Source organism: Oryza glaberrima, chromosome 2 (genome assembly GCF_000147395.1).
Source record: "Oryza glaberrima chromosome 2, OglaRS2, whole genome shotgun sequence".
Taxonomy (NCBI): domain Eukaryota; kingdom Viridiplantae; phylum Streptophyta; class Magnoliopsida; order Poales; family Poaceae; genus Oryza; species Oryza glaberrima.
The window spans coordinates 21,161,818-21,185,292 of NC_068327.1; the positions used below are offsets into that span (position 1 = coordinate 21,161,818).

General features: G+C 44.3%; 4 protein-coding genes and 1 non-coding gene across 5 annotated transcripts; 2 read left to right on the plus strand and 3 right to left on the minus strand.

Annotated features, from left to right (window-relative positions):
* The first annotated feature begins 929 nt into the window (after nt 1-929).
* TRNAA-CGC (transfer RNA alanine (anticodon CGC)) lies at nt 930-1,002 on the plus strand. The gene has a single exon. It is a non-coding gene; the product is annotated as a tRNA-Ala (tRNA).
* A 1,961-nt stretch (nt 1,003-2,963) lies between these two features.
* Nucleotides 2,964-4,722, minus strand: LOC127764765 (trihelix transcription factor ENAP1-like). Its single transcript, XM_052289679.1, has one exon. It carries the CDS (start codon nt 4,627-4,629, stop codon nt 3,373-3,375), a length of 1,257 nt encoding a protein of 418 aa, XP_052145639.1. The 5' UTR covers nt 4,630-4,722; the 3' UTR covers nt 2,964-3,372.
* A 1,787-nt stretch (nt 4,723-6,509) lies between these two features.
* LOC127761471 (probable nucleoside diphosphate kinase 5) lies at nt 6,510-9,023 on the plus strand. The gene is made up of 5 exons (XM_052285764.1): nt 6,510-6,667; nt 7,107-7,331; nt 8,196-8,303; nt 8,524-8,633; nt 8,708-9,023. The coding sequence occupies exons 1-5, from the start codon at nt 6,591-6,593 to the stop codon at nt 8,731-8,733; spliced, it is 546 nt and encodes a 181-aa protein (XP_052141724.1). The 5' UTR covers nt 6,510-6,590; the 3' UTR covers nt 8,734-9,023.
* A 1,895-nt stretch (nt 9,024-10,918) lies between these two features.
* Nucleotides 10,919-11,761, minus strand: LOC127763994 (uncharacterized). The gene has a single exon (XM_052288797.1). The coding sequence runs from the start codon at nt 11,693-11,695 to the stop codon at nt 11,333-11,335; it is 363 nt and encodes a 120-aa protein (XP_052144757.1). The 5' UTR covers nt 11,696-11,761; the 3' UTR covers nt 10,919-11,332.
* A 5,193-nt stretch (nt 11,762-16,954) lies between these two features.
* LOC127761532 (signal peptidase complex subunit 2-like) lies at nt 16,955-19,179 on the minus strand. The gene is made up of 4 exons (XM_052285839.1): nt 19,010-19,179; nt 18,651-18,884; nt 17,731-17,873; nt 16,955-17,267 (listed from the first exon to the last, which is right to left on the minus strand). The coding sequence occupies exons 1-4, from the start codon at nt 19,112-19,114 to the stop codon at nt 17,174-17,176; spliced, it is 576 nt and encodes a 191-aa protein (XP_052141799.1). The 5' UTR covers nt 19,115-19,179; the 3' UTR covers nt 16,955-17,173.
* Nucleotides 19,180-23,475: the final 4,296 nt, after the last annotated feature.

Sequence of the window (23,475 nt, forward strand, 5' to 3'; positions counted from 1 at the left end):
GAAACTGCATCTCCTCCTGCATAGCTGAGATCCACTTCTCACGATCACCAGAAACACCAGCTTCAGTGTATGTAGCCGGTTCAAGAGTATTCTCCACTTGTTCAGCACAACTAAAAGCATAATAAACCATATCATATTCCTCAATAAGACGGACAGGAGCTCCACAACTCCTCTTTGTTATGTGATGTGCAATAGGTTCATCTTGTGGCTGCAAAACAGGAGGTGAGTGTTGAACTGTATCATGAACATCATTATCAACAATTTCAGTTTCCTGATCATCCACGTGCTCTGGCCCAAGCCTACCGGCGACGGGCCTCCGCTCCAGTACGGCAAAAGCTGGCCTTTATTAAGTGCAAATGAATTTGGATCACAACTCAACAATTACCAGGATCACTACCATTACTAGGATCATACCCCTCCGGATCAAATGGCATATGAACTCCCTCTATTTCATATTGTAAGTCGTTGGACCTTTTCTCAGTCCAACTTCTTTAGATTTGATCAAATTTATAAAAAATATGCTACCTCCGTTTTTTATAAATGACACCGTTGATTTTTTCTCACATGTTTGACTATTCGTCTTATTCAAAAAATTTACGTAATTATAATTTATTTTATGAGTTGTTTTATCATTCATAGTACTTTAAGTGTGATTTATATCTTATACATTTGTATAAAATTTTTGAATAAGACGAATGGTCAAGCATGAAAGAAAAAGTCAACGGCGTCATCTATTAAAAAATGGAGGAAGTATATATTAGGATTTTCAACACAAAACAAACATATTATCAAAATATATGCAATGTTAGATTTGATAAAACTAATTTGGTATTTTTATATTGCTAATTTTTTTTATGAATTTGATCAAACTAACATAATACGAAACGGATGAAGCACTATATAGTTTCTCATAGATGATTTCAATCGATGGGGACGTAGCTCATATGGTAGAGCGCTCGCTTCGCATGCGAGAGGCACGGGGTTCGATTCCCCGCGTCTCCATTTTTTTCCCCACTTTCATTCCGACTTTTAATCATATTTACTAGCTGTTTTTTACACTTACATGATGCACACATTCATAATGTTTTGGTACTACGTCATTATTAAAGTTACACTCATAATGTTTTTGTACTATGCCAATATAAAAGGTTATTAGAAATACATGCAAGCTGGGTCAAATCTATCTATTATATCATTAAATGAATAGAAAAAGGAGCATCCACGTTCGCTCTCATGGCCTAGAAATTCTCACATTAATCGGAGAAAAAGAAAAAACAGGGTCCATATAGAAATACAATTTAGAAATAGCTGAAATTCGGAATTAAAAAATAAGGAATATTAGAAGAGGAGACTAGAGTCTATATAGAAATACAATTTAGAAATAGCTGAAATTCAGAATTTAAAAATAAGGAATATTAGAAGAGGAGACTAGAGTCCATATATAAATACAATTTAGAAATAGTTGAAATTCGGAATTAAAAAATAAGGAATACTAGAAGAGGAGACTAGAGTCCATATAAAAATACAATTAGGAAATAACTGAAATTCGGAATTAAAAATAAGGAATATTAGAAGTAGAGTATAGAGTCCATATAGAAATACAATTAAGAAAAGAAAATAGAAATTCGTAATTAAAAAATAAGAAATATTAGAAGTAGAGTATAGAGTCCATATAGGAATTTAAAACTAAGTAAAATTCAGAATAAACATAATAAAATAAAAAATAGTGTTTAGAGTCCGTATAAAAATACAATTTACAAATAACTAAAATTTAAAATTAAAAAAACATGGGAAGAAGAGTTTAAAGTCAATATAGGAATACAATTTAGAAGTAACTGAAATTTGAAATTAAAAATTAAAGAATATTGAAAGATGAGTTTAGAGTCCACATAGAAATACAATTAGAAATAATAAAAAATCAGAATTAAAAAAATAAATATTAAAAGACAAGTCTAGAGTCCATATAGAAATATATATAATTTACAAATAACTAAAATTTGATATTAAAAATAATTAATAACTAACACGTATATAAAATACAATATGAATATTACACATTAGTAGTTTTGTAAAGTTATTGCAAAATTTAAAATTATGTTGTCATTGTAATATATTTTAATAATATAATGAGAAAATATATATGCTATTGTATGAGAGAAAATATAATGATGCTAGCCGCGCAGATTGCGCGGGCCATCATGCTAGTTATACTTAAATGATGCTCATATTCCTTATTATGTTTAGGTCACTCTTTTTCATATATCGGAATAGAATGGACAAAGAAAGGTGATGTGGTATTCTCTGTTATTTGCTTTTTCAATCAAACTTGCATACAATGATACCAACTTTGGCTGTTACTTGCATTAATCTAAACTACCATTTGACTGCAAATCTGCATTTTTTCTCTCTCTCTCTCTTCGTTCATAGCACAAACGGTTGCATACACCTTTCTGAGTCTGCTGCTAGATCGCATATGCTGCTGCTACCACAGGCTCGCCATTCGCCATGGCGACAACAAAAGCATCACTTGCCCTTCTGATCTCGTCTGTTGTCGTAACCAGGTCACCAGCACGATCTGCATCAAGTGCGCGAGGATTAGAGTAACATCTGGATCTACTGGTTTATCCCAGCATAAGCATCTCAAGTGTTACATGCTTTACACTACATCCATTCCATGACGCCTGTAAAGCATACTTGGGTGCCCACAATTGTTCTGTCAGGCTCAGCTGCTCGAAGTCTGAAGGAATCTTGCACATTTCTGCAGAAAGCTTACCCTGTGAAGAGAGCACAGGCAACATAACCAGCTCAAATTCCACCATGACAAGTTAACAGTAAGGTACAATTCGGGATTCATATAAGTCGTAACAAAATTCCACCAATTCACCATGCCAAGTTAACGGCAAGGTACAATTCAGGAACCATAAGTCATAACAGAAGCTACTCTGAATTACTCAGCAAGCGAAAAATCGAACACTGATGGGGCACGTCTCCACACTATCAAGGTTCAGGACAATGCTCCTGATTTCCAAGAACAGACACAGAATAAGGCTAACATTTTGTCACATAACAATCAGGTTACAATCGATGCAGTATTCGCCAGGACATGGCAGTTGCATCATAGCTCAGACCACAGCATCACAAGCATGAACAAGCAGCTACAAGTTACACAACACCCACAGGCACAGGCACATAACCATATAACTATGCTACCCCTTGTTGCTAATACCGACGCTAACTAGTACTCAGATGTCATTTGTTGCTCCCAGAACAGCCTAAATGGGAGGTAATTCTAACCACCAGGGCAATGCCAATTACCTGATACAATCATACAAATCGAATTCTTGAATCTTTCAAGATGTAAACCGGGTGCCATTACTGGCTCTCGTCCTCCTCGTCCTCTGCCTCATCCTCGTCTTCTTTGTTGTCGGTATCGCTACCATTCCCGGTACCTCTGGCGGCTTCGGCGGCATTGTTCTCGTTGTACTGGTGTTGTGGCTGCTGCGGGGCAGCATGGCAGTGCCTGCTGTCCTTGAAGCGGTACCGAACATGGTGATTGCTGCTGGTACCGACATCAGTGGCCATAGCGGTTCTCCTCGTGCCATTGCCATCGGCAGCAGCAATGGCGGTGGCAACGGCACCCACTGCGGCAGCGGCAGCAGAGGCGCCAGCATTGTTGGCCTTGGAGAGCTCCATCTGCATCTTGAGAAAGAACTGGACGCGCTGGTCCTCCAGCTCGCGGGCGGCCTCTAGGCGGTCGCGCTCCATCCGGAGCTCCTGCTCCCGCTTCGCCAACTCCACGCGCTCATACACCTCGCCGAACCGGCGGATCGCCTGTGCCAGCTCGCACAGGCCCTGCGTGCGGTGGCCGCTGTCCGCACCGTTCACCTCCTCCTCCACCTCGCGCCGCCTCTTGCCATTCGCGGCCGCCATAGATGGCTCCGGCGGGAACCCGTCGGACGACTCCGACGACGCTGATACCTGGGGAGGCGACGGCATCCTCCGCTTCACCCCGGAAGAGGGGAGGAACTGCGTGCGCGTGCGCTGCGGGAAGTTGACGCGCGGCGCCATGGGCGCGGTGCTCCGGGCGGCGGTAGCGGCGGCGGCGGAGTTGGAGCCGGAATTGCCCGCGCCCGCGGCCCCGGCGGCGGCGGCGGGGGAGGCGCCCGCGGGCTTGTGCACGGGGGCGAGGAGGGTGTCGAGGCGGTGGAAGTAGGGCCAGGAGGAGTCCGGCTTGGCCTTCTCGACCTTGTACTTCTTCTTGAGCGTGTCGATGCGGTTCTTGCACTGGACGTCGGACTTGGGCTGCTTGGAGTAGCCGTCGCGGGAGGAGACGACCTCGGCGACCTCCTGCCACTGCGGGTGGCGGAGGCTGCCGCGCCCCAGCGCGACGAACCGCTCCCCCCAGGCGTCGATCAGCGTGGAGGTGGCGCCGTCGCTCCAGGCGTCCTCCCTTCCCCCTCCCCCTCCCCCACCTCCAGAGGAGGAGCCGGGCTTGGGGATGGGGATGGCGAGGGCGAGGTGGCCCGGGGGCGCCGCGGCGACGGTGACGGGGTCGGCAACGGGGAGTGGGGATGGGGAGCGGGACGGGGAGAGCGAGGACGACGGGGACGCGCCGCCGTCGTCGTCCATGGCCGCAGATCTGGCGGCCGCGCCGGCGGCGGCGGGGGGGAGGGGGAGGCGAGGGTTTGGGGATATTTCCGGGATGGATGGATGGACGGAACGGAGAAGGGGAGGAATCCGGAAATCAAAAATGCTGTGGTGGCCGCCGTCGCGTCCGGCGGCGAGGGGACGGGACTGCGACGGAGACGGCGGGCTGTGTTGGGCCGGACGGAATTAATGGGGGGGGGCCCTGTCCGGGAGGCCCGTTAATCTCCGGCCCGCTTGCGTGGGTGCGCCGAGTTTTTTTTTGCAGGGATGGGCCGGTGATATTTTTTTTTGGGAAAAAGTACACCCAAGGTCCCTCAACTTGTCACCGAGTCACAGAATCGTCCCCCAGCCACAAACCAAATATATGACATCCCTCAACTTATAAAAACCATTTACTCTAGATTCTTCGGTGGTTTTGACCCCGATTTTGTTCTACGTGGCTGCTGAGTCAGTGTAGAACCCACATGTCAGCATGCCACATCAGCACCCTCACTCTTCCCCCTCCACTCCCTTCATCCTCCTCTCTCTCTCTCTTCTCTTCTCTTCTCTGGCAAGCCAGTCGGCGAGGCAGGAGAGGAGGAGGCGGCGGGCGATGAAGCGGCAGCGGCTGCGATGCGACAGAAGGTGAGGACGGGCGCTATGTCGCCGCCGCCGGCGAAGTGGGCGCCACAGCGTTGGGCTCGGAGGCAGAGGCGGAGGTGGGGGCTAGGAGCCGTGGCGGTAGCCGTGGAGGTGGAGGCGAGGCCCGGCACCATGGAGCTGGACTCGGAGCCCTGGCCTGATCCCGCACCGTATCCTACCTTTCTCCGCGTGCTCGCTATCAACCTCCTCACCTCCTTCCTCTTCGCGCGCGCTCGCCGCTAGACAGAGGCATCATCATCGTTGTTGGGCGGCTTGTCATTGTTTCACTGCTATATCCAACAATATCAGTTGTCCAATTTTCTCTTCTCTCTAGGGTATCTGGCGACGGACGGGGGTAGCAGCCAGTGACGGGAAAGGGAAGACATGTGTGGCATGACCGCATGACCACAGATGCCGCGACGTCCTCGGTGACGACGAGCACACACTTCGTGAGGTCTAAACACGTGTGTACCACAAATGCGTAGCGACTCCATCCAGTATATTGCTGTGACAACAATATCAATGGAGGCTCCCGTTAGGAGCACGCAACGGTAGGGGACCTTGGAGGACCTTGGAGCCCTCAGCCGTGAGCGCGTCGATGATGAACGGCACCAATACAAGCAAAAATAGAAGCAAAGGGACAAAAACAATTCCTATTTATTTTTCAAAAATAGAAGATAGTGGCATTTGGACGAAGTCCATAGTTGAGAGTGGCATTCTAATTAACTCTAAATGAGTGAATTGCACTTTGTGCTATATTTTATTACTAAAGTTTCACTTTGGACCACTCTATACACAATCCTTTCACTTTGGACTAGGTAACTTTACCTTTGTTGCATAATGGACCACCCTAATTCTTTTCGCTAGTGATGTCTAGCGTTTCTTTTGACAAATGTATAGTATATAGGTACAAAAGTTTGCTGGCACGTCGTTAACAATTTCATCGAAGTCATCGAAGAATTGAAAATGTGGTTTGGGATGGTTCATTGTACGATAAAGATAAAGTTAACTAGTCCGATCCAAAGTGAAAAGATTACATAAAGGGTAGTCTGAAGTGAACCTTTAACCATAAAACATGGCCCAAAGTAAAATTAACTCCTAAATGTTATAAATACGAAGTGGTATTTTTGGCAAAGTTTCGATGAAAATAGAATGCCAATTTTGTCCAAATTTCCCAGGTACCGCGGTAAGTGAAACCTGCTCCGTGATAACCGCGATAAAACCAAAGAGCGAATTAACACTCGTGCATCAGCACAAGGAACACGGGAGACCCACCGCTAAGCTCCCTCCCTCCTCCCTCCGGCGCTTCCGCCTCGCCGGAGATGGGCGGCGCCACCTCGCCGGCGGCGCCCTGTCTCTCCGTCTGCTTGCTGCCCCTCCTCTTCCTCTTCCTCCACGGGTAAGCCCCAAGCTCTCGCCGCTCTTGGTTTATAGCTGCTGTGCTGTACTGTACCGTACTGAACCTCGGTGCCTAGGTGTCTTGGGTTTATAGCGTCTTAGCATGCGTTGGCCGTAGAAATGCTAGATTTGGTGTGCTATTGACGCCTGCTTCGACAGATCTGAGCAAGATTTCGTCCTAATCCCCCCTGCTCACATCATCAACCCACTCTGGATCGCTCTCTCGCTTAATTAGGATCCCTTGGATACATACAGCGACTGTAGTTTGTAAACATGGGTAATTTTAACTAAGCGCGATTGAGATGAAATGAAACGTCTTTGTTCAGGGATGCTTTGCTTTTTGGTGGTGCATTCAGCTGAAGAAGTGGCTGTACAATGTTAAGGTCTTCTCATGTGACATTTTGATGTACAATGTTGTTTTGGCGTTTGATTTTGGGCAGATGCTGGAGCTGCGTAGCTATCGAGAGGGAGAGGACGCTGGCGATGATCAAACCGGACGGTCTATCTGGTAATTACACGGAGAGAATCAAGGAGGTCATCTTGGAGTCTGGATTTGATATCGTCAAAGAGGCAGTGGTTCAGCTGGATGCGGAGAGGGCATCACTCTTCTATGCGGAGCATTCTGGGAGAAGCTTCTTTGACAGTCTGGTGAAGTATATGACAAGGTACCTTTGTCGAAAGACTTGTGTATTTTGTTCCTTGCTTAAGTCCTCACAGTCACAGGCTATAGTGAATCGTTTCGACAGTGAGGCCATATCAACATGAAAAGTATGGAATGCATGACATGTGATACTTTTTTTTTAAGAAACTATTTAGCTTGCTAAGTATGAGATTTGAATTTGTGGGCAGAGGAAGGAGCATGTGTGGTACCATATTTTCAAATTATTAGGAGTTTATCATTTTTGAAATTTGGCTGTTAGGGCAGCTAGATATCATGTTTAGACAACTATTCGATACATGAATCTATATCCGGACATTCAGAAATTCTAAGCTGCTTGACAGGTAGAAAGCTAGTACTAGACACATACGTTGTAGACAGTGAGAACGCAAGTGCAGATGTAGAAATTTATTCCTCCGTAATCAAGAACCCCACTGAATATTGTATAATTTATCCTAAAATCAGTTTATGGTACCTCTTAGGTCATGGTACTAAGATGTACTCCTCCCAATGCATGTTCTTGAGCTAAATCAGTTCATTGGGAATCTTCAAAATGTTAGCAACTTCTGGGAATACAAACACAGTAAGCTGGTTTTCCTATTTGCGAATGCAATGCAGTTTTTTCTTTCAGGTGGCAATTTTTTGCTGCAGAAAGCCCCAACAAATTTAGTTTTACTGAACAATTTAGAATGCTAATTTAACAAGTTCTCTAAAGGATTGGCAAACATGGCTGAACATTATTTTTTTTTTGTTTGCTGAATATATCAATCTTCATTCTTCTTTTTTTTTTAATATGGATTGGACTCCTTTATCCTGATCTGCCTCAATGATACTGAACAGTTTTGACATGCTTGTTTATGTTGTTCTTTAGTGGTCCAGTTCTCGTTATGATTCTGGAAAGGCCTGATGCCATCTCACACTGGCGAGTTTTGATTGGGCCAACTGATGCAAGAAAGGCTAAAATTTCTAATCCTAATAGGTAAAGAACAATATCATTTCTGTATGATCATTGGTTACTCCGATACCACATGGGAAACAGCTATGAGCTTGTTCCCCAAGAAACTTACTGCACTTTATCAACACCCACATACTTGTGACAATCTCCGTGACAATACCCTGTTTGGGCCTGATTATGTTTTCTTGGTTTTGCTACTGTATTTTCACTCTAGTCACAAGAGTTATGCTTCCTTCCATTTCAGCATTAGAGCAATGTGTGGAGTGGACTCAGAGAAAAACTGTGTGCATGGTTCAGATTCACCACAATCTGCAGCCAGAGAAATTTCATTTTTCTTTGGAGATGTTAGATCTGGTTGGTTTCTTCATCTTGTTCCATAAATTTTGAAGAGCCACCAAATTTTCTAACCCTGTTCTGTGATAATGCAGATACTGTGGAACATGATGAGCTGTAGAGGATAGACAGGTGTATATGCGACATGTCGTAAGGCAGATAATTTTGCAGTTTAATTGTTCCATACAGTGCCTAACACCTGGTTGGACGATGGGATTTGGATCCAATGGAAATATCTGAACATCAGATGAGACGGAGTTCAAGGAAATTAACTTTAGATTGTGTATGGTAAAGACCAGGACGGTGCATGCCAGAAACATCACTGAAGCACTCCTCATCCAAATGTAATCGTTTTTGTACTGGTGCAAACTTGTGCATCCAATCTTCTGTAAGCCTCGTATATTTAGCCTAGCCTGTGCTGTTCATTTCAAAGAAATCGTTAGCTATCACGAACTACCCCTGTTTTTGATCGTTAGCAATGATAGCGATCTAAAATTTTGCTGATCATTGACCCTAAAATAAAATTCTGAACAGTAATTTCAGAATCCAGAGAGCCCCTATGACCTATCTGAAGTTCTGAACCGGGGAGATTTCACGTGAGTTTTGTTTCTTGTAAATCATGGACAAAACTAACAACAGAATTGAGTTTCTTCTCTCTGCTTTGCAATTACACTCCTTTGTTGAATCTTCAATCCTGAATGAAAAATGAAAGGTGACAGATATATTCGTTGCTCTGCGCTTCTCATGCTAATAGCTTCACTTTGCTGAAATAACTAGGTAAACACTTGACACTAGCCTTGCAACTTTGGTTGTTGCATGTCTGAAGATTTGAACAAGCAACATTTGCCGCCCTCCAGATGATTTTAGCATACAAATATGATCGTCACTAGCAATTCAATATGGCAAAGACAATTAATAATATCCCTAGCCCTGCATCTGACTAAAGTCGTTCAGATTTATGCACGAAAAACGAAGAAAAACTAGAATTACCACACACTAGAATTATATATAAAAAAATACATGCCACAAATTGATAACGGTAGCATCCGTACACTTGGGGTTTACCGGTGTAGCCACAAAGACTGCAAATATCTAAGGCATATTTGGTGTTTGATTTTAATAAAACTAATTTGGCGTTGTGGATATTAGTGTACTATACTCTATATTCTCAAAGTTATAAAAGTTTAACACATTATACACTTACATACTTAGTCAAAGTTATAAAGATTAACTTTATTATGATAAAACTGAACTACCTACATGTAGAACGGGGAATACCAATTAATACAAGCTCCATGCTGAAACCAAACAACAGCAACACAACCTCCCCCCCCCCCTTCCCCAACACACACAAAAAAAAAAAGAAAAGAAAAATAATCTAGTTGAATAAATTGAATTATATTTTCGCCCTTATTTTTTTTAGCTAATTGACATATACGGCTTGTTTGACAACTTGAGGGAAGAGAATTAACGGCCCGTTTGGTTGGAGGGAGTTTTTAGGAGGGATTGAGAGTTTAGAGGGATGAGACTATTAAGAGTTTTGTTTGGTTGGGAGACATGGGAATTTTGGTGGGATGGGGATGGGGAATTAAGGAAGGAACTCCCTCCTTTTCAATACCTGGGTAGGGGCAGGTAATTGGGAGGGAATTCCTCCTTTACTTTGTCTAAGCAAATCTCAGCCATCCGTTTTTATTAATGACCTAATCTCCAACTAAACTCCCTATCAATTTCCATCATCTCTACCAAACAAGATATTGGGATTAAAAATCAAATTCCCATCTTAATCTCATCATCAATTCCCTCGTGTAAACTTCCAATCCCCTTCCCTTGAGTTACCAAACAAGCCGTAAGAGTTTAGGCAGGGGAATTGGTAACGAGATTAACATGGGAATTTGATGTGTAGTTCCAATCTCTTGTTTGGTAGAGATAAATTGATAGAGAGTTTAGTTAGAGATAGATCTTAAACAAAAATGAATTGTTAAGATTTGTTTAGGTAAATTAAAGAAGAAATTCCATCCTAATTACCACCATCCAGGTATTGAAAAGTAGGGAGTTCCTCCCTCAATTCCCTATCCCCATCCCACCAAACTCTTATATTTCATTATTTTTCAACCAAACAAAACAGTTAATTGCCATGTCCCTTTAAACTCCCAATCCCTTTTTAAAAACTCCCCCACCAAACAGCCCTATATATGCCACTTCTCCGTTAAATTTGTGGGCGCCTTTATCACTATATGGCATACGTCAGGGAGCGCAGGCACGCCAAAAGGCAAGATGTACTCCGTTGAATTTCTCCACCATTTGCACGAACACTTTTTTGAGAAATTCGATGGTGTGATGTAATTGTACTAGGAAGCTAGTACGTACAAGACGGAAATTAGAAATCAAACCAATGATGGATGCATGTGGACAATTAAAAAGAAATGGAGAAGAATATTGAAACTGATGAAAGTACTTCTCCATTTCCTTGATTCAAAAAGAAGAACAAAAAAACAGAGTGAACAAATTAAGAAGAGGATTTCTTACGCATGCAAATTATTTCTGAGGCTCACATATATATATGCTTAATTAGTATTTTTGTTCTTAGTGGCACCTGATTAATTAATAGTAAGTTGCATGGAATCAGGAGATGATCACTTGCTGGATGGACATGATGGCCTCATGGAGTTGCAACGACGACGACGACGACATGTGCTCGCCGGCGGCCGGCCGGAGCTTGGTCACAGGAAGGGCCGGACGTTGGGCATGAACGGCACGGCGAAGAGGGGCTCGGCGCCGATCCACGGCCGGCGGCACGACGGCGACGACGACGGCGGCGCGTGGGGCGGCGGTCCCGCGAGCGCCGCCACGTAGATCGCCGCCAGCCTGCGCACGGCGCGCCGGAGCCACCTCGCCGCCAGCCACCTCAGCCGCAGCCGCCGCAGGAACCCGCGCCGCCGTCGCCCACCACCGCCGCCGCCACCGAGCCTGACGACCGGGAGCTTCCGGCGGCGCCCGAGCCCGCGCCACACCAGTCTGTGCCCACCGCGACGCTGCTCGCCGACGACGTCGACGTCGCCGTCGCATGGCGCGCCGCCACCCATCCTCCTCTCCTCTTCTCCTCGCGCCCACGAGAAGAGGTCACTGACGCCCTTAAATCCTCGTGGAGAGAGAGAGAGAGAGAGATATGAGAGCTAATTAAGCTGCCTGCTTTTTTTGCGTCATGCAAAGCTAACCTCATTTGGGAGGGAGGAGGAGGAGAGGAAGTACTCGTCTACTTCTACAGTACTACTCCCTTTGACGCCGTTAATTTTTTTTAGTATGTGTTTGACCATTCGTATTATTTAAAAAATTTAAATAATTATTTATTATTTTTATATCATTTGATTTATTGTTAAATATACTTTCATGTAACCATATAATTTTACATATTTCATAATTTTTCAATAAGACGAACGGTCAAATATATGCTAAAAAATTAACGGTGTTAAATATTTTAAAATGGAGGGAGTATCTCGCTAACTTTAATTCAAGTTCAAGATACGTACAGAGTTAGCTCTTAGCCTCTAGCTAACTAGCTACCTGTGCTTGCATCATCGTCTTCGATCGTCTTCAATTCGTCCTCCTTCGATCGGTTTCATGTTTGACTTCACGCGCCCCGGGCCGCTCGGCCTCACTCCTCTCTCTCCATGGTTCACTTTTTCAGTTTAGCCGATTTGATTGAAGGTCCCGAAATTTTAAATTACCAAAATTTTAAATTTAAATAAATATTACCAAAATTTATAAAAAAAATAAAAAATCGTCCGAAATAATATCGTATCAGAAAGGGTCCGGAATGATTGAAATTTTAGAAATTTTATTCTGAAATTTCTAATCCTGCTCCTCTCGCCATTATCCACCTTTTTAGGTTGTATTCGGTTGTTATTGTTGGGACTAATACCTTCTGTACGTAAAATGGAATGATTCATTAGCTTATAATTGAGTATTAGCTAATGATTTTTTTATAAATAGATGAATATGATTTTTAAAGCAACTTTTATATAGATTTTTTTTCTCAAAAAACACACACAGTTTGATAATTTGCAAAGTGTGCGCGCAGAAAGCAAGGATGTGAGTTGGGAAAATAGGGTAATGAACACAGCCTTATAATCCTATCATTTAGCAAGTATAAGCGAAAAATTTCAATTTTAGTGAAAATTAATTTTAGAAGTTGACTTTATTTATCATATTTTATTTTTCAGTATTTGTTTCTAAATAGTTAAGAAGACATGTATAAAAGTTCTTTTTATAAATTACTTCCCAATCGTTAACAAGACGTTTCTCTTATGATAAGTATAAGCGAACATCGTCATCAATTCCATTTACGGCGAAATGCAGGAAAGTTAAACATTCGTGTGGTCGTGTGGATGATGGTTTTGCAGTGTAGGGTAGTAGTAGTAGTGCAGTAGCTACGAATACAGTGAGTGGTTTGGAGCATGACGATTCTTCTTGAAGCCATTTTTATATAAACAGAATGCATGGCGTGTTTTGGCAAATTGGCAATAGTTAACACTCTCTGTCTGAAGATGATTTCGGACATGTCAAGATTTTTGGTGATTAGTTAAAACACGGTTGCTAATAAGTACAGGAATATGGTTGGTGATGACGAAATTTGCACTCGATCCTGAAGAGATAGGCATATGCCACTAACTTTTGATCGTTATTAATTGTCAGTTTTCTACCTCAGAGATGGAAGTACTCTAAAATTATATAGTTGATTAATTAATGATGTCATGATTTTAGGCTAAGCGGTATACAAGTTTGGTTGATCGATCAGAAGAAGTAATTCATCTTTTTGGTGATATGGCACGGTTGCTAACTACTACTCCAGTCTAGGCATTACGGTTGCTGTCTTTGTGATGGCTGAATTTGCACTCAATCCAGAAGAAATATATATCAATGTCTCTGTCATGCTAAAAGAACACTGCTAAATACATATTGTTTTTCTGCAAAGCTTGCTCTTTTCTAATTTCTACTACCACTAACACTGAGGTGGTGATCTTGTGAAATTCAGTAATTAAGACTACCGTTTTATGCTATGCAACACACATTTTTAGGCCTCATTTGGAACCGGAGGATTTTGACGGGAGTTCTGGAGGAAATGAACTGTTCCCTATAAAAACCCTGTAAGGGCCCCTTTTAATCAAATGATTTATCTAGGAATTTTATAGGATTCAAATCTTATAGGAAATTTTCCTACTTGGCCCTTTGATTCAAAGGATTAAAGTTTTCCAAATTCTATGAAATTCCTATGGAATGGCATATTGTATGTGGATTTTGGAGAAAATATAGCAAGAGCTCTAACCTCTTGGAAAATTCCCTTTAAGTCTATCTCTCTCATCCGATTCCTGCGTTTTTCCTGCGCTCCAATCAAACGACCATTCCTGTGTTTTTCCTGTGTTTTGCAATTCTCTGTTTTACACTTAAATTCCTATCAGAATCATGTGTTTTTCATATTCCTCCATTTTTTTAACCCTGCGATTCAAAGGGCCCTTCAAAATTCTTACCTTCCAAAGGAGAAATTCGGCAGAATTTTCTCCGGCCACTTGAAACTTGACCAGAAAATTCCAGCGTACGTACTACAGCTATCTGCAGACAATTTCTGTGCGAGCGAGGTAGCTACTGAAAGTCTGAAACAAATGGTGCTCATCAGGTGTTGACGAGAGGCAGGCAGCTAGCAGTGAAGGATATACACGATCGAGCTGAATGCCAAGAACCCTTTTGGAAGCTAGCAACTCCTCTCTCCTCCACTGAAAAATGCATCTCACCTGGTCCTTCACTTTGCACCGAAATCTGCCGATCAAAACGAGTTTGTTGGCATCGAGAAACGAGAGAGAAATTGTCTAGTTAGGTATATCTTGCTTGAGAGTTGAGAGCGCTTAAGATTCTAAGAAACGGAGTTAACAAAAATCTAGAAAAGGTAGGTTTTTTTAGCTTTTAGCTTCTAATAATTTATTTCCTACATTCTATAACTATACATATTCTCAGAGAATTTAAGAATCTACTCCACCGTCCCAAAATAAGTTAACCCTGTCCAAATTCGTAGTAATAGAAAATGTCATATCCCATATCAGGTTAACTTGTTTTGGGATAGAGGAAGTAGAATGTTTAGGGATTAGGAGAGCCGGAGATTTTAGAAAAAACTGTAGCTGTCCCAAGTTCTTCCAAACATGGCCTAAGGAGGTGGCGCAGCGCAGGTAGGGGTGGTCATTCGGTCTAACCGAAAAATTCGGTTCGGTTTCTCGATCTTTTTGAAAATTCGGTCTTTAAAATGTCAAGACCGATCGGTCTTCAACAAAACTCAAGACCGAGCATTTCGGTCTTTGGTTAATTCGGTTCGGTCTCGCTCATAGACTGAACTAACCGTAACAAAAGTTGTGAACAGGAAAAAAATGGCAAGTAATCAGTGCAAGATCAATGAATCAAAGGCAACACACAGATGACGCACTACAATTTGATGCCACTAGCAAATCGAGCACGATCGAGAAGAAAAAAGAGAAGCAAATCTATACTCCCCATCGATCTATGTCATCAAATCTAAAGAAAAAAGAGAAGCATATGGATGGGATCATCAAATCTAAAGAAAAAAAGAGAAGCATATGGATGGGATCTCTGTTCAAGATGGCTCAAGGGACCAAGATCCCATCCATCCATCGCCTCCTGCAATCCTGCCGTTGTTGTTACTGTAGCTCTGGCGGAGATGGATGCGGCGCCGTGGCGGAGGCAGCACCGAGGCGAAGGCGGCGGCCGCGGCACGATGGATACCCGCGTGGCGCCGGCGCGGTGGAGGGCGGAGGCTGCGCCGACGAGGTGCTGGAGGCGCCGCGTCGAGACGGCGCCGACCGCGAACGCGCGACGGCGCGAGCGATGGTGGGGATTGGGGAATGCGGCACTGTGAAGGAGAGGGAGTTGCCGAGACACCGAGTGCCCGAGTGGGAGTAGGGTTGGTCGGTTGGTCCTAGGGTTTTTACTGGGCATATTGGGCCTTGTATGCTTATTGGGCCACATTTTGGTTACTTCGGTTAATTCGGTTAACCGAGCCCAATAACCGAAATACCCGAAATAAATTCGGTCTTCCGATGGCTGGGACCGAACAGCTACCCGAATTTTTCGGTCTCGGTCTTTTTGGTCTCGGTCCTGGTCTTTTCGGTTCGGTCTAATTTTACCCACCCCTAGGCGCAGGAGCAGGAACAGCTAGCTAGCTAGAGCTCATCAGGTTTGGCTCGTCCCAAGAGCCATAAATTGAACCATATCCATTCATTCCTGCTGCCGCTCTGGTTTAATTTCTCCATATGTAAGGCTCTAGCTGATGATAGCCGAACAAGAGCAAAGTTCATCATGAATACAGTGGTTCTTTTATGAAAAATGTAAAACACAATTAGAGAGAGAGAGAGAGTTGATATCAAAACTATGGAGAAAGATTATAGGGTGAAACTCCCCTAACATCAACTTGCACCTTCTTTTCCTAGGGACGGAGGATCCACTCCCGCTGGGCATGTGGTTTCTCCCTGCATCTGTGGGAATTATGAAAAACGCAGCAAAATTTATTGATGATATATAACACAGGTAGTTAGTGATTGTTATCATCCAACACGGGTCAAAAACAATGTTTCAATTATATATTATATATTTCTGATCGAAATCTGATGAGAATATGGTAGGCATAATTACGAAGACTATAATGAATCTTTTAATTCCATGAATCAGGTTTACCATTTCTACATGTTTTCGGAACTTTTTTTCTGAACGCCATTGACGCTATCAATTAATACCCAAAACACCAAGCACCCAGAAAGCCAAAATGCACTTCCCACCTTGTTCTGCCTCTTCCAAAAGGTTCCGTTTTTATAGTGTCTATCAACCAAACTTTCTAAGATAAGAAGTTAACTTCCACTAAGATCACAACAACCCACCTTACATGCCAGAAATATTTGACAAAAGTTTTACGGTTCCTTGTGATCTCCTACCACTGATGTTACACTTACACAGAATGTTTCCCTAGCCACATGAATTTGACAATATATGACTGCCTGTGCCTTGCATAGTCACAGCAACATCCCCATGAGAAGGGGTGGATCTGGAAAAGGCCATTTTCTATTGCACCCAAAACATGTTCAGCAGCACTTAGCATTCTATAAACATTGTGATTAGAACTTTTGCAAGCAATGGTTCAACAATAACAACATACCATAAAGGTTCAAATAAAGGCCAAATCAATCAATTGATGCCCTTGTGCTCTGTGTCTGAAATGACGAATAAATGTTTTTCCTTGTTTTAGAAAGCTAGCGTGGGATTGCTAGAACTAGATTAAGAATGCTCAGAAATTAGAACCGTCCGTCGATTCTCATCAGAAACACGATCAAGAATTGACACATCATTTCAGCAGTTAATACCAGGACATGTCACAAAATTGTCTAACAAAATGCAGTTAAGCTTTGATTTTATAAAGCGATTCCTTGCTAGTCATATGTAAAAACTAACAGATGTAGCAGGCGAATGGTTGTTTCATGATATATTGATATCAATAAGTACAAGCTATCCTTTCATTTGCTCCTGTGGTCACTGTTATAGTCATCAATCAGTTTCTCAACATCCTTCCAGAACAAACCTTCCACAAGAACCCCATCCTTGGTGAACCTGGAAAAGAAAATTTGTTAAAAGCAGTGCAAAAGAAAATGCAAGCATTCATAAGGAACAGAAAATAGTGCTACCAAAAAGTACTTAACAGATACAAACTTAGCTGATAGATAAATATCCCATGGCATGAGATAAGTGGATCAGAGACCGATTTTGCAAAATTTACACTCATTAATTCATTAGGTGGTATCAAAATATAGAGGAGCATGCCTGTTTCTAGTCACATCATGGTACTATTGAGTAAACGTAAGCCTTTACAAGCAGCAGAGCATCAAATCAGTTGTAATGTTTGAACCCTGAAACTACAACAAAATTCAATGTATCATTTTAGAATTTAGATTCACTAGTGAACGCATAATTTAAATTCATAAGATTATATAATACATTCCAGCCATAAGACACAAAAATCACCCAGTTGATAACTTATATTTTCATCAGAATACAAGAGTACAAGAAACGTTACCATTTTGTGACACTCTTGGTGAAATGGACTGGTTCACTGGAAGATTTAGACTGTGGATCTGCACTTGCTATTGTGAGGGTATACATGTCTGACAATCTTGGTAACTTTGAAGATATAACAAGGCCAGTACTATTAAATGATCCCTGTAACAAAAGTACCGCAGGGAACAAGTTAACAGATTTGTGTTCACAAGGATAAAGAATTATCAAAATCAAGGATAAAGAATGTGTTCACAACTTAACACATCAGCTATAATTATCAAAATCACACATTTACTTCTCACAAGCAAATTGTTCGTTATCATATTCACACCTCACATGGTGTAATTGAAAACCATAAGTGGCCCACTGGCCCTATAAATCTAATATAGTAAAGCTAAGTCGATTATATTGCTACTACTATTCAGCCTGAATAATAGGTACATCAAAATTTCCCTGAAATCACATTGACAAAATAATTGTAGTATGCAACTAACATAGGTGAGGATAAAACTTTTTAGATCAAAGGTAGGATAGCTAGTCTCCTGAACATGCTCTTATATTGAAGGCAAGTGTAATGATAGTACATATTTTCTGGGGTACCAATTTACAGATGTGCATTGGTAACCTAGCTAGTTCCACCAAAAAACAAAAAGCAGTTCACAACTCAATGTTCACCAGTACACCACAAAAGAAACTAACACTAGTTACTCCAAGTAATAACAGGAGAAAAAACTGCTCAAATCAAGCCAAAATCAATTGCAGCAACAATCCATAAGGAACAAGCTTTCGCAACAGGCACCATAACCTGAATTCAAGCATAATTATGAAAACTGATGAAATATCGCAAACTTTCCTTGAACCGTAACACAGCATATCTATGTGACATGTTTAATCAATCAAGATCTATAGAGCAAATTATGAGCGTGCTATGGGCATCACCGCGGGAGGGTACGTGAAGAGGATGGCGTTCTTCTCCTTGGTGTAGGTAACGATCTGCAGCGCCACGTTGAGCGCCGCGTACAGCGCGATGCAGGCGAGGAGGACGTCCCTGTTCTCGGGGAACTTGCGGGGGTAGAACTGCGCGAGGAGCGCGACGGCGATCACCGCCGCGCCGACCGCCAGCCTCCGGTTGCTCAGCCGCGCGTCCTCTGGGTACCCCTTGCTCTTCGCGACCTGGCGCAAACCCACCACCCACCAAGCATAATCAGAAACAACCGAGAAAAATCTCAAATCTGGAGGATCTCAGAAGGGAGGGAAGGGGATTGAATTAGGGTTTAGCGTTTGCTGCCGCCGTTCACCTCGGAGACGGTCTCGTCGAGGAGATGCTTGATGGAGTAGGCGTCGAGGAGGTTGGCCTTCTTCGCCGCCGGTGAGGGGGTGGCGCCGCCGCCGTCGGTCGCCATCCGCGTCGTCGCCGGCGAAACGGAGGAGGATGCGGTGGGGAACAGAATATGATGCGGATGTTTCACTGACGGGTGGGCCCGAGTATGAGGTGGACAGTGTTCGCCACGTCGGATACTGCGTTGGCTTGAACCAATGGGAGAATACGTGGGAGTCCACGTCAGCGGAAAACCCAAACTAGTAGTTTTTTTTCATTTTAACTACCATAGTAGCCCGCGCAGATTATATTAATAGCATATATGTTTTCTCTCATATATTATATTAATTGCGCGGGCTAGCATCATTATATTTTCTCTCATATAATAGCATATATGTTTTCTCAATGTATTATTCAAATATATTAAAATAACAACATAATTTTAAATTTTGTACTAACTTTACGAAACTACTCATGTGTATTAATTATTTTTAATATCGAATTTTAGTTATTTGTAAATTATATTCTTATATAATTCCTTTTTTTAATTCCGAATTTTCATTATCTGTAAATTATATTTCCATATAGACTCAGGGCTCTTCTTGCAATATTATTTATTTTTAATTCTGAATTTTTATTATTTCTAATTGTATTTCTATGTGGACTCTAAACTCACCTTTCAATATTCTTTAATTTTTAATTACGAATTTCAGTTACTTCTAAATTGTATTCCTATATTGACTTTAGAGTTTTCTTCCCATGTTTTTTTCTTAATCTCGAATTTTATTTATTTGTAGATTATATTTTTATACGGACTCTAAACTCTACTTTTAATTTTATTATGTTTATTCTGAATTTAGTTAGTTTTAAATTTCTATATGGATTCTATACTCTACTTCTAATATTCCTTATTTTTTATTTCGAATTTCTATTATTTCTTAATTGTATTTCTGTATGAACTCTATACTCTACTTCTAATATTCCTTATTTTTAATTCCTAATTTCTATTATTTCTTAATTGTATTTCTATATGGACTCTATACTCTTCTTCTAATATTCTTTATTTTTTTAATTTCGAATTTCAGTAATTTATAAATTGTATTTCTATATAGACTCTAGTTTACTATTTCAATATTCCTTATTTTTTAATTCTGAATTTTAACTATTTCTAAATTTTATTTCTATTTGGACTCTGTTTTTCTTTTTCTCCAATTAATATGAGAATTTCTAGCCCGTGAGAGCGAACGTGGAGGCTCCTTTTTCTATTCCTTTAATAAGTTAATAGATTATTTTATTTTTGTTTCTTAATTAAAATTGTGATATTTATGTCTCTTTGCCTCCCTAGAGTTGAAGAGAATGTATTCTTTTAAAATTTTCAAATATCAGTTGAATTTGGATTTCAATGGAATTTCTTTCTATTTTGGTGACATTCAGAATGAAATTCCTTCTTTTCTTTTCTTTTTTTCAAACTAGCTTGAAGAAGAAGGAAGAAAGGATATCCGATCTCCAGTATACCTAGCAATTCGTAAAATTGACCAAATTCATGTAAAATTTCACTCAAATATTTTTACATTTAATCCAAATAACGTATATATACTCTACTCTCCACTACACTGTCATACATTTTCATAGCCGCCGCCGTCTCGCGGCGATCGAACTCCACAACTCACGCCGGCGGTGGCGCGGAAGAGGAGGACGCCGCCGCCGCCGCATCCTCACTGTCGCGGGGCTTGCCCCGCCGGAGCTGGCGAGCGAGCAACGCCAGGCACGCGCCGACGAGGGCCACCTGCAATGCCGCGGCGACGGCGGCGAGCGCGATCCCGACCCTCTCGCCGAGGTTGAGCTTGAGCCGCCGCTTCCTCTCCCCTCCGTAGCCCCGCGGGGGCGGCGGACGAGGCGCGGCGCTGGTGGTGGTGGTGGGGTGGAGGCGGCCTCGGCCGGGGGACGGGGAGGGTGCCGCCGACGGCGCGTGGGCCGGCGGACCACTGTTGGCGTCGCCGCTGAGCCGTCTGGTGGCGGCGAAGCCGACGACGGAGCTGGGGGAGGTCGTAGGTGGCCGCGGGAGGAGCACCAGCAGGAGGAGGACGGGGATGATGACGAGGAGTGCTACTGCTGCTCGCGGTCGCGGCGCCATGGCCGGCGGATGAGACGACGCCGCCGCTGCGCCTGCGGAGGCGGCAGCAGCATGGGCCTTTTCCGCGATGCTGGTGTGGGCGGGGCGATCGATCGAGCGTGTGGCCGCGGCGCGGCGGCCGGTCAGGTCAGTGTGCCGTGCACGAGGGGGAGGGGAGGGGAAGCAGCTAGCGAGCGGCGGGTGGTGTCGCGTCGTGGCGCTGCGCTGGGAAGTCGCGAGAGTCGCGGATGGCGATGGTGGATGGGGGTGGGGGGGTTTGGGGGGGGGGGGGGGGGGCGGCAGGACTGATGGTGATTTCGCCTCCTTCTCCGCCGGCTCAGGTCGCAGGGGGTGGTTGCAACTTCCAACTCCTAACAGCTCAAGCCTACGACGTACGTCAAGAATTGATAGCATATCCTAAAGGGTAAAACCAGTGATCCCTTGTAACAAGAAAGAAGAAACTGAATGATCACTCGGTTCGATCAACCGAGGGGTTGTTGTTTTGTTGGTGTCTAAGTTTGCCACAGCTAACTTTAGATAAAAATGTGGCATGGCTCGAAACCGTGTCTGTGAATTAGTATGCTATAAGTGTGGCTTAGTTCAAAAGAAAACTAAGTAAGTAAACAACTTATGGGCCCAAAATATAAAAAGGAGTGATAAAGTCTAACTTGGGGTCTAGCACTCTCCTTCGCCTCGTCCTCTTTAGGCTCCAGCAAGGCCGGCGGCTCTGGTGCCGTATCCAAGCTCCAAGACGCCGGGAGCAAGCCATGCCTGGGCATCGCCTCGGCTGACTCTTCCATAGGTCGTCGCTCTGAGCTTCCTCTACCACTGACTCCTCCACTGGTTGCGGCTCTGAGCTACTCTAGTATGGCGTATCCTCCTATCGTTGCCTCCTCCACCGGCCGCGAGCGTGGCCACTGGCAGTTCCTCGATGCCGGCTCGCTCGCTGTCTCTTCGACGTTGTTGGGCCCTGGATCTGTTGCCGTCCCGCGCTCTTGCCGCTATTTCCCGGAATAGACGATGAGGTGGAGAAAATGAGGCAAGAGAAAAGGAAGAGAGGGGAAGAAAGAAGACGAGGCACCAGTTAGACCAAGTCAACGTGCCGTGCCATGTCAGCAAAAACCACCCTAAAAGAAGTCGAGCAAGTTATTTTACCTGGTTTTAATAGTAATAGGAGTCGATATACCCGGTTTTGAGGTTGAGGGGATCTAATTGGACTTTTTCCTTTTTTTAGCCCAGCTCACTAAGGAAAAAGTACACCGAAAGTCCCTCAACTTGTCATCGGGATAAAAAACGTCCTCGAACAGCAAAACCAGATACGCGAGGTCCCTTAACTATATAAAACCGGTCACCCGAGGTCCTCAGACGGTTTTGACCCTGGTTTTGTCCTACGTGGCTGCTGAGTCAGCGTGGGACCCACATGAGCCCCACATGTCAGGATGCCAACTCATCACCTTCCCTCATTTTCCTCTTCTCTCTTTCTGGGTGGCTTCTCGGCGAGGCTAAGCGGCGATGCAGAGGTCAGCAGGCGAGGTGGGAGAGAGGAGGGCGGCGGCACGACGGCGGCCGGCGCCCGGCGGGAGAAGGGTAGGGCGGTTGCGGCGGTAGCCAGGGGGAAGCGCGAAGAGGATAGGGCAATGTCGCGCCGTCGCCTACACCCGCCGCCCATCGTGCTCGTTGCGCTCCCACACCGGCACGCTGCGCTCCACGTTGCGACGCCGTCGTAATCGCCGCACCCCACGTGCGCCACCACCCCGCCGCCGCGCGGGCGCCACGGTGAGACGCATCGGCGCTTGGCCTCCTCGGCCTCGACCATGCGGTGGGACGCCTTAGCGAGTCGGTCGAGCGCCTGCTGCACGGCGTCGCGGCCGCCGATAAGGAGCCGCGTCCCCGGAGGATGTCCCAATACAGCCCGAGCGCCTCCCGCCGCGAGCTCGTCAGCCGGCGGCACACCTCGGCCTCTGCCGCGTCTCTGTCAAGCGCCCTGGAGGAGGAGGATGAGGGGGACTTCTTGGCGTCGGGGAGAGCGGCGCCTCCGTCGCCCCCATCGTCAATGGGGAGGCGCGGGTGTGTGCGGGCGTCGACGGGGCGAGGCGGGAGAGGAGGAGGACGACGCCGCGGCTTCCTCCACCGCGCGAAGCTGGGGGGAGGGGAGAGGAAGAGGTCCGGCGGCCGGCGTCCCCGCAGAACGACGACGACGAGGAACGGGCCGCTGCTGGCCTCCCCACCTCCTCCCTCTTCATGTGCTCGCTGTGGGAGTTGTGGGGAAAGGCGGTGCTCTAGCTGCAAGTCGACTCCATCCTTGTCGCTGTCGCACAAAGTTGCCGCCGCCA

Coding starts and splice junctions, on each gene's coding strand:
- LOC127764765 (XM_052289679.1), bottom strand. CDS start 4,629: ATGGACGACGACGGCGGCGCGTCCCCGTCGTCCTCGCTCTCCCCGTCC.
- LOC127761471 (XM_052285764.1), top strand. CDS start 6,591: ATGGGCGGCGCCACCTCGCCGGCGGCGCCCTGTCTCTCCGTCTGCTTG. Junction 8,304..8,523: donor AAAATTTCTAATCCTAATAG/GTAAAGAACAAT, acceptor CTTCCATTTCAG/CATTAGAGCAATGTGTGGAG. Junction 8,634..8,707: donor CTTTGGAGATGTTAGATCTG/GTTGGTTTCTTC, acceptor GTGATAATGCAG/ATACTGTGGAACATGATGAG.
- LOC127761532 (XM_052285839.1), bottom strand. CDS start 19,114: ATGGCGACCGACGGCGGCGGCGCCACCCCCTCACCGGCGGCGAAGAAG. Junction 17,874..18,650: donor TCTTCACGTACCCTCCCGCG/GTGATGCCCATA, acceptor CTTTTGTTACAG/GGATCATTTAATAGTACTGG. Junction 17,268..17,730: donor ACCAAGAGTGTCACAAAATG/GTAACGTTTCTT, acceptor TTTCTTTTCCAG/GTTCACCAAGGATGGGGTTC.
- LOC127763994 (XM_052288797.1), bottom strand. CDS start 11,695: ATGGGTGGCGGCGCGCCATGCGACGGCGACGTCGACGTCGTCGGCGAG.